General features: G+C 40.3%; 1 protein-coding gene across 1 annotated transcript in view; it reads left to right on the top strand.

The window, feature by feature from the left end:
- inppl1a (inositol polyphosphate phosphatase-like 1a) overlaps positions 1-13,790 on the top strand; it is a 30,246-nt gene extending 16,456 nt beyond the window's left edge. Inside the window, exons 8-27 of the mRNA XM_042486791.2 lie at positions 292-390; positions 2,189-2,339; positions 3,205-3,311; positions 3,794-3,896; positions 4,091-4,287; positions 4,405-4,522; positions 4,971-5,067; positions 5,313-5,451; positions 5,553-5,652; positions 6,037-6,125; positions 6,227-6,308; positions 6,512-6,601; positions 7,190-7,303; positions 7,637-7,813; positions 7,914-8,069; positions 8,300-8,384; positions 8,946-9,032; positions 9,214-9,949; positions 10,477-10,610; positions 10,868-13,790. Coding sequence (XP_042342725.2) covers positions 292-390; positions 2,189-2,339; positions 3,205-3,311; positions 3,794-3,896; positions 4,091-4,287; positions 4,405-4,522; positions 4,971-5,067; positions 5,313-5,451; positions 5,553-5,652; positions 6,037-6,125; positions 6,227-6,308; positions 6,512-6,601; positions 7,190-7,303; positions 7,637-7,813; positions 7,914-8,069; positions 8,300-8,384; positions 8,946-9,032; positions 9,214-9,949; positions 10,477-10,610; positions 10,868-10,973 — 2,967 coding nt within the window. The 3' untranslated portion in view covers positions 10,974-13,790. The remainder of the gene's footprint in view (positions 1-291; positions 391-2,188; positions 2,340-3,204; positions 3,312-3,793; positions 3,897-4,090; positions 4,288-4,404; positions 4,523-4,970; positions 5,068-5,312; positions 5,452-5,552; positions 5,653-6,036; positions 6,126-6,226; positions 6,309-6,511; positions 6,602-7,189; positions 7,304-7,636; positions 7,814-7,913; positions 8,070-8,299; positions 8,385-8,945; positions 9,033-9,213; positions 9,950-10,476; positions 10,611-10,867) is intronic.
- Positions 13,791-14,067: the final 277 nt, after the last annotated feature.

Raw genomic sequence — 14,067 nt, 5'->3', positions numbered from 1 at the left:
AACACTTGTACTTTATTTATAAGGAGGGGCTTTAGCTGCCTGGGTAGGAAGTTGCCTGCTACATATCTTGCCTCATGTGATGTCAATAGCTCCACCTTCTCTGCTCATGTTAGATCACATCCAGGAAATGGGAAACTGTTTCCTTGTTGACTCCAATACTTACACTGAAAACAATGCAGTGTATCTCTTTGTGTGTCTTTTCTCTAGTATGTGTGTTTGTTTCTACTCATTTTGTCTTTTAATTTTTTTCTTTTAATGCTGCTCTCCCGTGCTCTCTTTTTGTCCCCTCAGGCTCTGAAAGCTCTCCAGGACATGAGTTTGTCCTCGCCGTGCCCCCTCCCTCCTCTCTCCATGCGTCATAGCAAAGCCATCCCTGTGCAGGCCTTCGAGGTACAGCTGCAATCACACCACCTACAAACTCGTAAAACATGCATTTTATTTGTAATTGCCGCTTAGTGGGTGATATAAAGTTAGTAATACAGGGTTCCCATGGTCATGAAATTCCCTAAGAAGTTATGAAATTCCCTAAGAAGTTAGAAGAACTGTTTTCCAGGCCTGGAAATGGGTTGGAATTAATAGAAGAGTTTTGAGAAGAGTTTTGAATAGACCCTGTTTTATCTATTGTTTCAATTCTATTCAAAAAGTACTTGTCTTACACGACTCAAAATATGTTTGATGTTTGTTTTTCTATCCCCCAAAAAGAGGCGTGGTCTCGACATTTTTCAAAGTACCCGTATGTGCCGGTGTGGTTAGCATATGCAGCTAGTTGGTGGCAGAAATGTCTAACTTGCCAGTAAAGATAGCAGGCGCTAGCAGGTTGCATATCCCCAAACGCCTGAGAAGTGCATGTTTACAGGCTTACACATTTTAGACCTCTTTAATCAAGTCATTGAAATGTTGTGAAATATTATAGAAAAGTTCTGGGAGGGTTATGAAAATTAATTCATAAATATTGCATGTGCGGGAACCCTGGTATTGAGGTGGTAATTACGATCACGTCATTTGTTCCTAGCTTTTGAGCTTTTGACATTTCCTGGAAGTGCGTCAACTAAAATTAAGACTTTTTTTTTTTTACCGTTTTTTAAATCAGAGAAAGGTGATGTGAGCTGCAGTTTAGCAATCATCAAAGGGATCCCATACTTATTAAGAAACTTAATGGTAATAACTGCCAAATTGCTGCTATGGGAAATCAAAGCTTTTTTCCACTCTGTTGTTGATTTTGGTATGCATATTTTAATCCAAATCATATATCAGGCATATTTCCTGTTTTATGACAGGAATAAGAGGCTCTGGAAAATATTTTTTATTATAATTTATTGTCGAAGAATGGTATTTTCGTTTTATAGAGGACAAACTGAACCTGATTTACTGTTAAACAGGGTGTGAAGTCATATATTCCTCCACACACAGCAGGAAGTTTGTTAGCAGAGCTGATGTGAGACCACAGGAATGTTTGTAATGCACTTCCTGTGGCATCATCAGTGGCTTTGTCATAGTTCATGGCATTTGTTACTTCTGGTACAATAGTCCCACGCATAATAAATATGCAAGTAGATATGTATAACTGCAATTTTGTCTATTTGTCATAAAATTATAGTAAGGAGTTAGTTATTATTAGTAGGAAGACATTAGGAAAAGGGTGAGACAGAGAAGGAAGAAGAGGTGCATGATCTGAAATATTAGCTGTCAGCCAAGTCTGCATCCTCTGCGGTGACCTCCTTTCAGCAGCTTCCTGTTGCACAGGAACAGAAGTGTTGTTAAGATGAAGAGGTTTGAGATGTGGCACCTGACTCACCCCCTTTACTCACAAACAGACCCCAGTGAGATTTTACCTGACATGACTCAAAGTCAGAATACATTTCTGTGTAAATATGGAGACAGTATGTGAGTAGTAGTCGAACAGAAATGTGTGATCAGGACATTGTGATTATCATAAAAATTGTGCCTTTTGTTTCCAGATTTCTAACCTTTCTTGCTTCATATAAAACACTTGACATTGTTTATAGAAGCAGCAAACTTGTGTGTTATGACAGTCAAGGGAGAGAAGAGTCCACTAAACTTCTGTGGAGACCCCTGGTGGTGTTAAGATTTTGAAAATAGATAGCTTTGTGGATATAAATGCACTACAGACACCTCCAGTTTCTGTAAGTTTGTATGTTATTAATCCTCCTCTTCTGATCCACTTCAGGTTAAGCTGGATGTTTACCTGGCAGAGCTGACAAAGATAGGAAAGAGTCAGAAATACACTCTGTCAGTGGACGTGGAGGGAGGACGACTGGTAGTGATGAAGAAAGTGAAGGACAGCCAGGAGGACTGGACCACCTTCACACACGACAAGAGTGAGAATTTCACAATCACTCCATACGCAACACCCCCAGTTTTTATGAACTGTTGCTGAGTAATCAGTGTTTCCACCAGGAAATTATTCAGCAGATAGTGACGTATTTCCTCTTGTGATCAGTTTAGCTTGTAGACAACATCAGCAGCATTCATGAAAGGGGACATATGGTGCTCATTTTCAGGTTCCCATTTATATTTTGGGTTTCTATCAGAACATTTTTAAATGCTTTAATGTTCAAAAACATTTTATTTTCCTCATGTTGTCTGTGCTGGAACACCTGTATTCACCCTCTTTCTGAAATGCTCTGTCGTTTTAGTGCCTTTCTCTTCAGGCATCAGGCGTCTGAGTGTGGTCTCATCAAATTTTTGTGTCTCCTTTATTACAGCTGTAGAATGACAGTAATGGAGTATAACAACACTTTCTACAGTGAAAAATCACCATTAAAATTTTCACAACTGGACATGTTCAAAATTATTATTAAAGTTATTATTTTTCATTTTATATACCTTTACATACCTTTTCTTTCTGTAATTTGAACAACATGAACGGCCTCTGCCACAAAACAATGTGAACAGTGTCTCAGGTTTTTAGCTGTATTCCACCATGAAAACTGAGGCTCCAAGGCAAGGGATGAAGTATATTTATGTCTGTTATTAACATTAACATATGCTTAATGGTATCTGTTTTAGATGCAGTTGCTGTAAAGACATATATTTAGAAAAAAAAGTCTTTTCATTGTTCTACTTCCTTAACTTGAGCCATCTTTAACCTGCTTGATCTATTCCTTGACCTCACTTTTCCTTCTGGTATTGCTCTCTCCCTCCTTATCTCTGACCTTCTGTCTGTCTGTTTGTCTGTCTCAGTCCGTCAGCTGATCAAGTCTCAGCGGGTGCAGAATAAACTGGGCATTGTTTTTGAGAAGGAGAAGGACAAGAGCCAGAGGAAAGACTTCATCTTCGCTAGTGCCAAGGTCTGCTCACACGCTCTCTCTCTCACTCACACACTCACGAACAGACAGACATACATTTAAAGATGTAAGAACAAGAAAGCACAATCCTTTACAATTACTGACAAGAAGTTACTCTCACATATCTCTTTTAATTGTATATTCATAATTAGGTGAATGACACTCACCAGGGCCAGGTTTTGTGGCACAGACCCAGACACAAATCTCATGTATGAATCCAGTTTCCAGCGACACTCTCTCTGTGATGTGATTCTCAACTCCTTTAAATCTCCTCAGATATTTCTCTTTTAATGAAGAAAATATGCTGGAAAATGCCAAAGAGAGTTATCTGCCCACAGCACTGTATAACAGAAAGAGTTAAAAAAGTTCAGTGAAAACATACAAAATCACACTGATTGTTAGTCAAACTTTGAGTGCTGCTGCTTAAAAACAAGGTGCCCTTTTGTGGCCACTTTGACTTACTTATTTGTATGTGTGTGTTTCAGAAGCGGGAGGCGTTTTGCCAGCTGCTGCAGCTGATGAAGAACAAACATTCCAACCAAGACGAGCCGGACATGATTTCCATCTTCATAGGCACCTGGAATATGGGTCAGAAACACACACATATTAATCTTAATGTCTTTAGATTCATTTTTCTTCTCAACATTTTCTACATTAATTATAACACACTGACTTAAATATTTTCATATGTTGCATCAAAAAAACAACACAAATGTATGTATTTGCAGAGCATGGTTTGAGTATTTTTGAGGCGATTGTAACGTTTTGCACTTTGTCTGAAGGCTCTGTGCCTGCACCTAAAAACCAGGCCTCATGGGTGTTGTGTCGTGGCCTTGGGAAGACTCTAGACGAGATGACGGTCACCATCCCTCATGACCTGTACGTCTTTGGAAGTCAAGAAAACTCTGTGTGTGAACGGGAGTGGGTGGAGTCACTGCGTGTCATGTTGAAAGAACAGACAGAACTGGATTATAAACCGGTGAGGAGACTAAGATTTTAGTCTGTTTACAGTAGTGTACTCGCGATGAAAACAATGTTTGTACAGTGCGGAAACGATGACTGGAGGTTCCTCACTGTCTGTCGTCTTTGGTTGTAGATTGCAGTTCAAACCTTGTGGAACATTAAAATTGCTGTGTTGGTGAAAGCTGAGCACGAGAATCGGATAAGCCACGTGGGAATGTCCAGTGTCAAGACGGGCATCGCCAACACGCTGGGTAACAACAGTGCTCAGTATTCACTCTCTATTCTCCTCTCTCATACCTCACATCCTGGCCAAAATCTAAAGCAAAATATGACCAGTGGAATAACAGCACAGTAAAAGGCTGACATTTTCTGTTACAAAAATGCAATTAAAGAGGTTAATATGGATTTTATTACAGCAACTTTTGTGGTCAGACTAAAATTGCAACTTGAAAAAGAAAGAAAACACCTGGTATCCGATATTAATCTAACTGTATACTTTAAAATTAAGAGAAGCATTCTGGATTTTTCTTTATCCCAAACTAAATATTTTCACAGCAGGGGGTCTTGACATTTTAGTGTGATTCATTTTTACAACATGATCAAAATTATTGTGTTTTTGTTTTGTTTTTGTTTTTTTCAATGAAGTGATACTTGTCATACTTTCAGTTATGTCAGTGTTTGTTTTGATGTTTGTTTTAGGTAACAAAGGAGCTGTGGGTGTGTCTTTTATGTTTAACGGCACATCTTTTGGCTTTGTGAACTGTCACTTGACATCAGGGAATGAGAAGATTGCCAGGTACTTACCACAGGCCTTATTATGGCTACTTTGTTTCAGGGTCTTACACCTTCTAGCACTTCCACTGCAATTTTACTTTTTGGTGTATACACTTTTACAGTATGTCAGGAAACATCACAGACACACAAAACAAACATAACTCATTTACCTCTTATGACACGTGATATTTGCGTCTTAGAATTCCTTTTAAAAGCGCTTTATAAATAAAATGTATTGTTATTATTATTATTATTTGATTCCTGCAGGAGGAACCAGAACTACTTAGATATCCTACGCCTACTGTCACTAGGAGACAAACAGCTGAGCTCCTTTGACATCTCGCTGCGATTCACACACCTCTTCTGGCTGGGTGACCTCAACTATAGGCTGGATATGGACATACAGGTGGAGCAGAACACACACATGCACAGATATGATGAAATGCAGCAGATGGAGACGACACCCTTATGTTGTGTGCTGTTGTTTTTTTTTTTATCTGTGTGCAGGAGATTTTAAACTACATTAACAGGAAGGAGTTTGATCCCCTGCTGAAGGTGGACCAGCTCAACCTGGAGAGGGAGAAGAACAAAGTCTTTCTACGCTTTGGTTAGCATGCCTGCATTTCTATCAGACTTCTTTCTTAAGTTTGATTTATACTTCTGCATTGAGTTGACACAATACTTACAGTATAAGTTCTACATAATTACACTCCTTTTTAGAAATGTAACTCCACAACACAGAGACAGAGACCTTCTGTTTAGTTTGTAAGCTGAAAAATATTTCCCTCAGTGGAAACAGGGCTTTTATGAATTAACATGTTACAGATGAGACCAATAAATTGCAGAGTCAATAAAGCTCCCCAAAGTAAGTAATTTATGCAAAATATAAAATGTCAGCCTTACTCGAATAACGTTAGCATGCAGTTTTTATTCTTTTCCACTTAACCTGCTATGAGTTTAAAGGAGTCAATGTGTGTCTACTCACTTTCAGCGGAGGAAGAGATCTCATTCCCACCCACCTACCGTTATGAACGTGGCTCAAGGGACACATATGTCTGGCAGAAACAGAAAGCCACGGGGGTATGTTTACTAATGCAGACAGTATCACAGATAGACTTCCTCCTTGACACCTCTGACAACTCATAACTCTGCTGTTTCTTCTGCTTTTCCGTCTGGTGCAGATGAGGACGAATGTTCCATCGTGGTGTGACAGGATCCTGTGGAAGTCATATCCAGAAACACACATTGTTTGCAACTCCTATGGTGAGACTATCAGCGGAGAATCATTAAACACACGTCTCAATCTAGTCTAACAGAGTCCCTTTTTTTAAAAATTAATTTTAGTAACTTTTTTTTTTTTGGTTCATTTCACATGAATATCATAAACTTGTATATGTGGGTTATTTGGTAAATACTATGATTTATCAACAACAAGACTTAAAGTTTTTGCTCTTCTGTTCTGTCAGGCTGTACAGATGATATTGTGACCAGTGATCATTCCCCAGTGTTTGGTACCTTTGAGGTTGGGGTGACCTCCCAGTTTGTCTCCAAGAAAGGTACAAATTGACTAACTTATATTCTTCAAAAATTCTTAATCAATTTTCTTTGTTTATTTCCTCTTTGTGTCAGTTGCTCTTCCTCCTGTGCTGATTCTGCCTCTCTTCCTTCTACTTTTTCTCTGTCTTTAGGCTGCAGTTAGACTACATAATTTGGCCATAACAGCTGATTCTCAAAATATAATGACATCTTTGCATGTTTAGGAACTTAACGATGATTTGTTTGTATTCTGGTTTAAATCTAGACAGTTTTGTGAGGTGCTCCTGTAGTGTGGTCAGACTCATAGCTTAACAGAAGGGAAAATAATACAGCACCTTGCTACTTGTTCTCCATATTCATTCATACTTTGTTCTTAATTTGGCAGAAGTAGCAGCACGGATTAAGTTTTCATAACATTTTGGGTTTGGATGCTTTTAACGTTAATTTATTGAAACTGAAAGCCAGTTTTAGGTTCCCCATGTTTCATCTCTTTTGTCTCACTCCACTCTGCTGTTTTTTTTTGCATTGAGCAAAATACCTACTCAGATCTTCCTTTTTCTTCTCCACTTGCTCCACTAAATCCCGACTTGCTGCCTGTTTCTGTGTAGGTCTGCCGAAATCTTCAGAGCAGGCCTACATTGAGTTCGAGAGCATTGAGGCCATAGTGAAGACGGCGAGCAGAACCAAGTTCTTCATCGAATTCTACTCCACTTGTCTGGAAGGTGAGAAGAACAGCAAACCAATGAGGCATATAGAAATCCACCAGGTTTTACAGCACAGACAGGGTCTATGTAGCACCAAGTGGATGTAATAAAAATTTTCTGTGTTTCTTCTCTTCGTATCTCTCTCCCTCCCTCCCTATCTCAGGCCGTCAGTATACCTTTAAGCTCAAATCCATTTTTGACCTGTGCTGCATCCCCACCTCCTGTTCGTTATGTACCTTTGAATGAAATGCAACAGAAACATCTTCCTTGTCTCATTCCCACCTCCTCGTACCTTTGTCCTCTCTCCCATCCCCTTTGCCTTGCATTTGTCTCTCTGTCTCTCATCTGTAGAGTTTAAGAAGAGTTACGAGAATGACAGTCAGAGCAGCGACAACGTCAACTTCCTGCGTGTGGGCTGGTCCAACAAGCAGCTAACAACGCTCAAACCTCTTCTCTCGGAGATCGAGTACCTGCAGGACCAACATCTGCTGCTGACAGTGAAGTCACTGGATGGATACGAGTCCTACGGTATGAAGAGAATGGTTATGTTTGTGTTGTGGCCATGCAGGTCTTTTCCAAGTTGACTTTTAGTCTGACAAACAAGCATGTGTGTGTTTTTCCCTGCCAGGAGAGTGTGTGTTGGCGCTGAAGTCAATGATTGGCAGCACAGCACAGCAGTTCCACACCTACCTGTCCCACCGTGGCGAGGAAACAGGAAATATCAGGGGGTCCATGAGGGTCAGAGTCCCCTCCGAAAGGATGGGAACCAGGGAGAGACTCTATGGTAATGCTCTATATATGTATCTGTGTGCTGATAGGGAAATGATAGGGAGAGTTCAAAAGACACCACTTAAAAAGATTCAGTGTTTCTAAAGAGGAAATGTAAAGTAAGCAGTTGAGACTTACGGAAGGCCTTTTGAGATTCAGTCATTTGCAGGCTTGAACTGTCCAAATGGTGCAGTTTGACATTTGACTCATGCTTAACTTTACTGCTTTTTTATTGTTGTATTTCAGAGTGGATCAGTGTGGACAAGGATGAAACAGGTGGACCTAAAGGGAAATCCACTTTGGTATCCAGAGTGGGACATGAATACGTCAAGTGAGCACGCTCTACTCTTTTAATTTTACACTTGATGTAGATTTATAGTAAAATGCAAAACTTGGTATGTTTCGTTAAAATTTACACACATCAATGACAAGGAGAACACAGTCTGTAGAATGATTAACCTGCTATCCACATATCAGCATTATATTCGATATCACCATAATCCAAGGGAGGAATTACAAAGTACTGTGGAGCACTTTTGATCCCTGGTGAAATGTCTTTATTACAAAAGCAGCACAAACATGTCCTTAAACTGATACATCTGTAACATTATGAGAAAATGTGGAACAGGAACCAACATCATTTTAAAGAAATCTTTCATTTTCTGTAATTTGTTACAATGGAAAGTATCTGAACACTGTCATGTTTGCCATTTGCCTGATGGAGACCCAGTATGACTTACATGTAAAGTTTGGCAGCTTCAGTGTGCAGATTCTTTTCATTTTTGCTGAATCTAATATCCTCCACCATTTGCCAAGGATGTGCAAGAAGGCTCATCTCTGAATTCTCTATTGTGTCCCACTTGCTGACTTGTTATAATGTTTTTTGATGTAGGCCATCTGTGGTTCGTAAACAGCTGGGAGAGCTGGGAAAGGTCAGTGAGGAGGGAGAAAGAAGCAGCAAGGAGGAAACTGCTGTGAGGTACGGACACTCTCAATTACACGTTATCCTCAAGTTAACCACACAAAAATTACAATCACGTAACGTACCTTTTTGATGTGGAAATATCAGCAGCATTTTTTATGCGACAAGAAGTAGAAACCATTAAACATAAAAAGATAAGTCGCCAACCACCTGTTGTGTTTTTGTGTGTATTGTGAAGGCCTAAACAGGAAGCACCAGACGGTGATCCATCCATCTGCAAGAACAGCTACAATAATCCCGCCTACTACATCCTGGAGGGCGTTCCCAACCAGTCGGCAGCTGCTCTCTCGCCTGAGCTTCTCCCATCTCCTACCTCTGCAAACCCCCAGGCAGCTAAAGCTCCTCTTCCCTCAGCTGGAGCTCGAACCAAACCCCCCTATGGGGCCTCAGGGCCTGCTCACCCACGTAGACCCATCACAGGGAACCCAGTCCGCGCTATTAGTGAAGAGGGCTCTTCAGAGGATGATGGAGGCGCTTGTGTAGCAGGAGCACAGGGAGGTGTTGTTGGAAGCACACTGAATCGACCCCCTCCTGACTTCCCCCCTCCTCCTCTTCCTAAGGGAGCCCTGGAGGTGGTTACTGAGGCCCCCTTCCCCAAACCTCGCCCCCTGTACCCAGACCTGGCCGAAGTCAGGATCCCAGCAGCTAGTCCTGCTGCCCCACTGGCCCTTGGAGACGGCTTTAGACGAGCAGGAGGTGGAGGAGGACCGGGGGCATTGGACGATCAGTCGTGTTCTGTTCTCCAGATGGCAAAGACACTGAGTGAGAGCGAGTTTCCTGGGCAGCCTCCACGCGCTCCGTCTGCACCGCCACCTCTTAGAGGGCAGCCGATGGGTTTGGGTCTGGACGCCTGCCGTACCTTCCCACCCAGAAATGCCATCACAGAGAGTATCGCAGAGGACATGCCAGAGGAGGTAAAAAAAACTAAAGATTTATAAATGAAAAATAAATACGATAAACATACAGTTTACTGTAAAAAAAAAAAAAAAGATAAGAGAGGAAATTTTCTCTACCATATTTTTTCTCTAAAAGTAAAGGTATAGTTGTGAGAAGGTCATTTAAATTTACATTTAATTCAGTGGCAGCCAGTATTTAAAGCTGTACCTTATTTGTTTTGTAATGGGTAGTTTCATTCATCTCAGTTTGTGTGGTACATAATCTCACAAGCACAGAGGCTTTCTTAAACTTGGACATAATTCAGCCACTCAGCTGTTTGACAGTATTATATGTAAAGTTTCAATTGTTCATACAGTCATCTGTATGATCCCACCACATGATCTTGATTCCTTTTTCTTTTATCCTTCTTGGTGTGAAGGAAAATATAAGCTAGCATAGTACTGTATCTGTCTTTCTAGTGACATTAATGATGTTTGTTCTGTGGCAGCAGTGACGAGCTACAGCAGTTTTAAGTTTATTTCCTGTTTTCATTTCCCTTGCACAGGCACTTTGGGGCAGCAGTAGCTCGTCTTTGTCCGTTGGGGAGTCCTCAGTGGGGGAGTGGCTACAGAGACTGGGGCTGGAGAGATATGAGCAGGGACTTCTACACAACGGCTGGGACGACCTGGAGTTCCTCAGGTACATGCATTCTCAGACATGTTGTCGTTCGTGCAGTGGTGCATGCATCAATGGGTGAAAGTAAAGCTGTTGCTGTAGACTGAAAACTGCAAAATCTCCAACTTTTGAGCAGAAAGATGAATCCATATAGAAATAAATAATAATAATAATAATAATAATAATAATAATAATAATAATAATAATAATAATAATAATAATAATACTTCTGTTCTTTTAAGTAAATTATCATTGTTAAATAACAATAATTGTTTTTCCAGTGACATCACTGAGGAGGACCTGGAGGAGGCGGGGGTGCTAGACCCCGCCCACAAGCGAATCCTGCTGGAGAGCCTAAGGCAGCAGCAACAGCAACAACCGAAATGAACTGTTTGAAACTGGTCTGTGACTGGTCCTAACTGGCCCGGTGCCGCACCGGGTCCCAAGTGGCCAAATCTCAGCTGAACTGAACTGAACTGAGCTGGAACGTGCCAATTGATGCCAGACTGTGCCTTCTGAGAGAAATTGCACTTCATTTGTACTTTGAAAAAACACTTGTAGAACCACCATTGTTTTTCATTTGTACTGTATGTGTGTTCTTGTCGTCATAGAGGTGGCCTTATTTAATGAAAATCATTTCAGTCCTTTAAATGTCACTACATAACCCTCGGCTTGATACCTAGCGAGAAGTTGCAGGATGTGATAACATTATTTTTCTGGCTAGACAGATTTAGAGATATGACTCATGCGAAGAGCAACCGATGCCTTTGCTTCTGACCTGCAGCTTCAAGCTAATGGTAAAGCTTGTTTTACTTTCTTTGTCCTGGGAGACCCTACCTGAGTTGGAGATTCCTCAGATTTGAGGACTTTAGACTGTCAAGTATAAAGCTAAATGAAAGAGAAGGTTTTTATGAGTAACCAGTGCCTTGGAAACACACTGCCTGTATTTTGCAATGTGTACTTCTCTGAGTCTCACTTATTTCCTCACTAATGGTCACATGTGAGGAAACAATGTGGGAGTTGTGAGAGAGCACTCAAGGGTAATGTCAGGTCAGGCAGAGGAAAGCCCTTCCTTCTGGGATGGAGGCGGACAGGAAGTGAGACAGGAGAGAAAACCAGCTCTGACTTGAGTCAGGCTAAACTGAGCTCAACTCAACGCATTTCTCAAATTTTGTACTGATGTGATGATGTTTGGGCCACTGTTGTTTAAATGGTGGAATTTATTGTCCCAGTGTCTCTGCATGTATTTATGGTTCTATGTTTTTTTGTTTTTTAATGATAAAGGGAATATGGATCAAACCAACCGAACCGGTCCCAGGGGGAACTAAAAGTGCATATTTCACAGTGGTACAACATTTAAGTGACAGTGTTAGCCATCAGCACCTCTGGTGTGTTATTTGTGAACACTCAACACTGAAATTTCAGGGATGTTGAGGTTTTTTTTACACTTGCAGATTGTGACAAGTTGGTTACATTTTGAGAAGTTTTTTTTTTTCACAAAGTATTCTTGAAGACATACTAATTTTTACCCCCAAAACAATGTATAGATATATGCAAAAGTGATTCCTCTCAATCATCACTTGCAACCCACTAGAAGAGTGTGGCGAAGTATTTTTCTGCAGAGACTCTGCCTGTATTTTCTTTTTATTTCTAGGACATTTTTGGGCGTGTACCCCAACAGCTCTCAGGTGGGGTTGGGGCTTTAAAAAAAGGTATTGGCCAGGTGCCTGAGCACAAGCAGCAGCCATCCATGAGACACAACGCCAAAAAAAACCCACACATATAGAGAGTGATTCTGGGGTTGCCTTTTACTTTCACTTGTACACGTTTCTAAACAGTAACTAACAATCCTGCGTAGTATACCTCGAATCACTGACAAGTGACACATGCATCATACAGATTCTTCACACAATCAGTATATGGTTGATCACTTGAAAAAATTAAGCAGATTAATGCTCTGAAATCACAGTTATACATATGAGGTGATAAATGCAGTACCACAGTGAAATATCTTTCTGAAGGTTTCCCCCAGCACACATTTCTCATGCATACACTTTAATTGTCTATGAGGACGTTAAATTTCAATTTACAGAAGAAGGCACATCTTATCCCATCTTTGATGGGCTTTATGTCACATCACTCATTTTATTTTAAATTGTGTGGGTGGAGCAGTGTTCAGGGAATTTGTTAACCTAGCCATATAGATTGCCTAACGATCATTCTACTGAAGATTTACTAAGCCATCAATACTGTCATTGTCTGGGAGAAACCATTTATTACCAAAACTTTTGTTTTGTCCTGTGTTTTTTTATTTTATTTTTTATTTTCTGCTGATTTTATTCAGTTGTTATGTTTTAGTTTTATGATCGTGACATTTTTTTTAGTATGGGGAAGAAGATGTCATCTCTCATGATACATTAAAAGCAGAAAAGTAGGTTTCTGCAAGTCACAGACGGTTTAGGGATGTTGTTGTTCCCTGATGTAACCAGCAGGTGGTGCTGCTACTCCATGAACCTCATCAGTAGCTGCTGACAGGAAATTATGGGGAAATACTCAACCAAGTCATGCTCAGTAACTGGAGTTGGTTTGTTTAGATAATATTCTTGAGCAGTTAGGAATCAGAGAGTTAACTCACCTGTTAGACTGCCGTTATTTGTTCTCACTTTAAATCCTGCCTCCTCTCCTCTGACTAGAAGACGTACAGATAAGACAGTTTATAGTTGTTTTAAGAAATAACGTGGCCTCAGAAGTAGAACTCTAAACTCTCAATGAATGTGTTTCATAATTGGGACTAAAGATGCATTTGTAATTGTTTTATTTTTGTCTGTTTCTCCCGCTAATTTCCATTGTGACCCCAAAACATCTTTAACTAATGTTTTTCACTTGCAGTCTCAGCTTCAGCACTTGCCTGTTATGTGTTGTACAATTTGTGTTGGTTTTTTTATCAGCCAAACAACCATATTGCAGAAAATGTGCAGATGTGTTAAATCTGATGTCTTTTTCAAGCATTTTTGGCCTCTCAGTGTTCTCGGTTGTGTGTGTGAGTGTGTGTGTGTGTTTGTGTGCATGAGTGAAAAAGAGCCATTTCTCTGACACTCCATTTTTTCTTGTTCCTCCATGTAGTCACCTCTTTGGTTATGTTAAGTTAATATAAGTTGTTCGCTCATGTAATTTTTTTTTTTCAATTAAAATCTATTACATTTACTTATTTTCTACATTAGCTCATTTTCTCCTTTTTGTTGTCGTCTGCAGGGAAAGCTGAGAGGATGAGACAGTTATGGTTCGTGCGTGGAGACCTGCCTCGTTAAAGGAAAGGGAGAAAGTGTACGGTAAAATGGAATAAGTGACAGTCATTCAAGTTTTTATTTGATCATGATTTCAGTAGCTGGTGCTTCTTGTGTTCATGAAAACAAATTTAGCTTCTCAGAGCTGCACGTAACACACAACACTCTCATCACTCTGTAACACACAAGAAAGCAGA

Source organism: Plectropomus leopardus, chromosome 6 (assembly GCF_026936395.1).
Source record: "Plectropomus leopardus strain MGB_pleo_1.0 chromosome 6, ASM2693639v1, whole genome shotgun sequence".
Classification (NCBI taxonomy): Eukaryota; Metazoa; Chordata; class Actinopteri; order Perciformes; family Serranidae; genus Plectropomus; species Plectropomus leopardus.
Note: the sequence above shows the minus strand (reverse complement) of the source record. Positions and strands in the feature narration are given on the sequence as shown.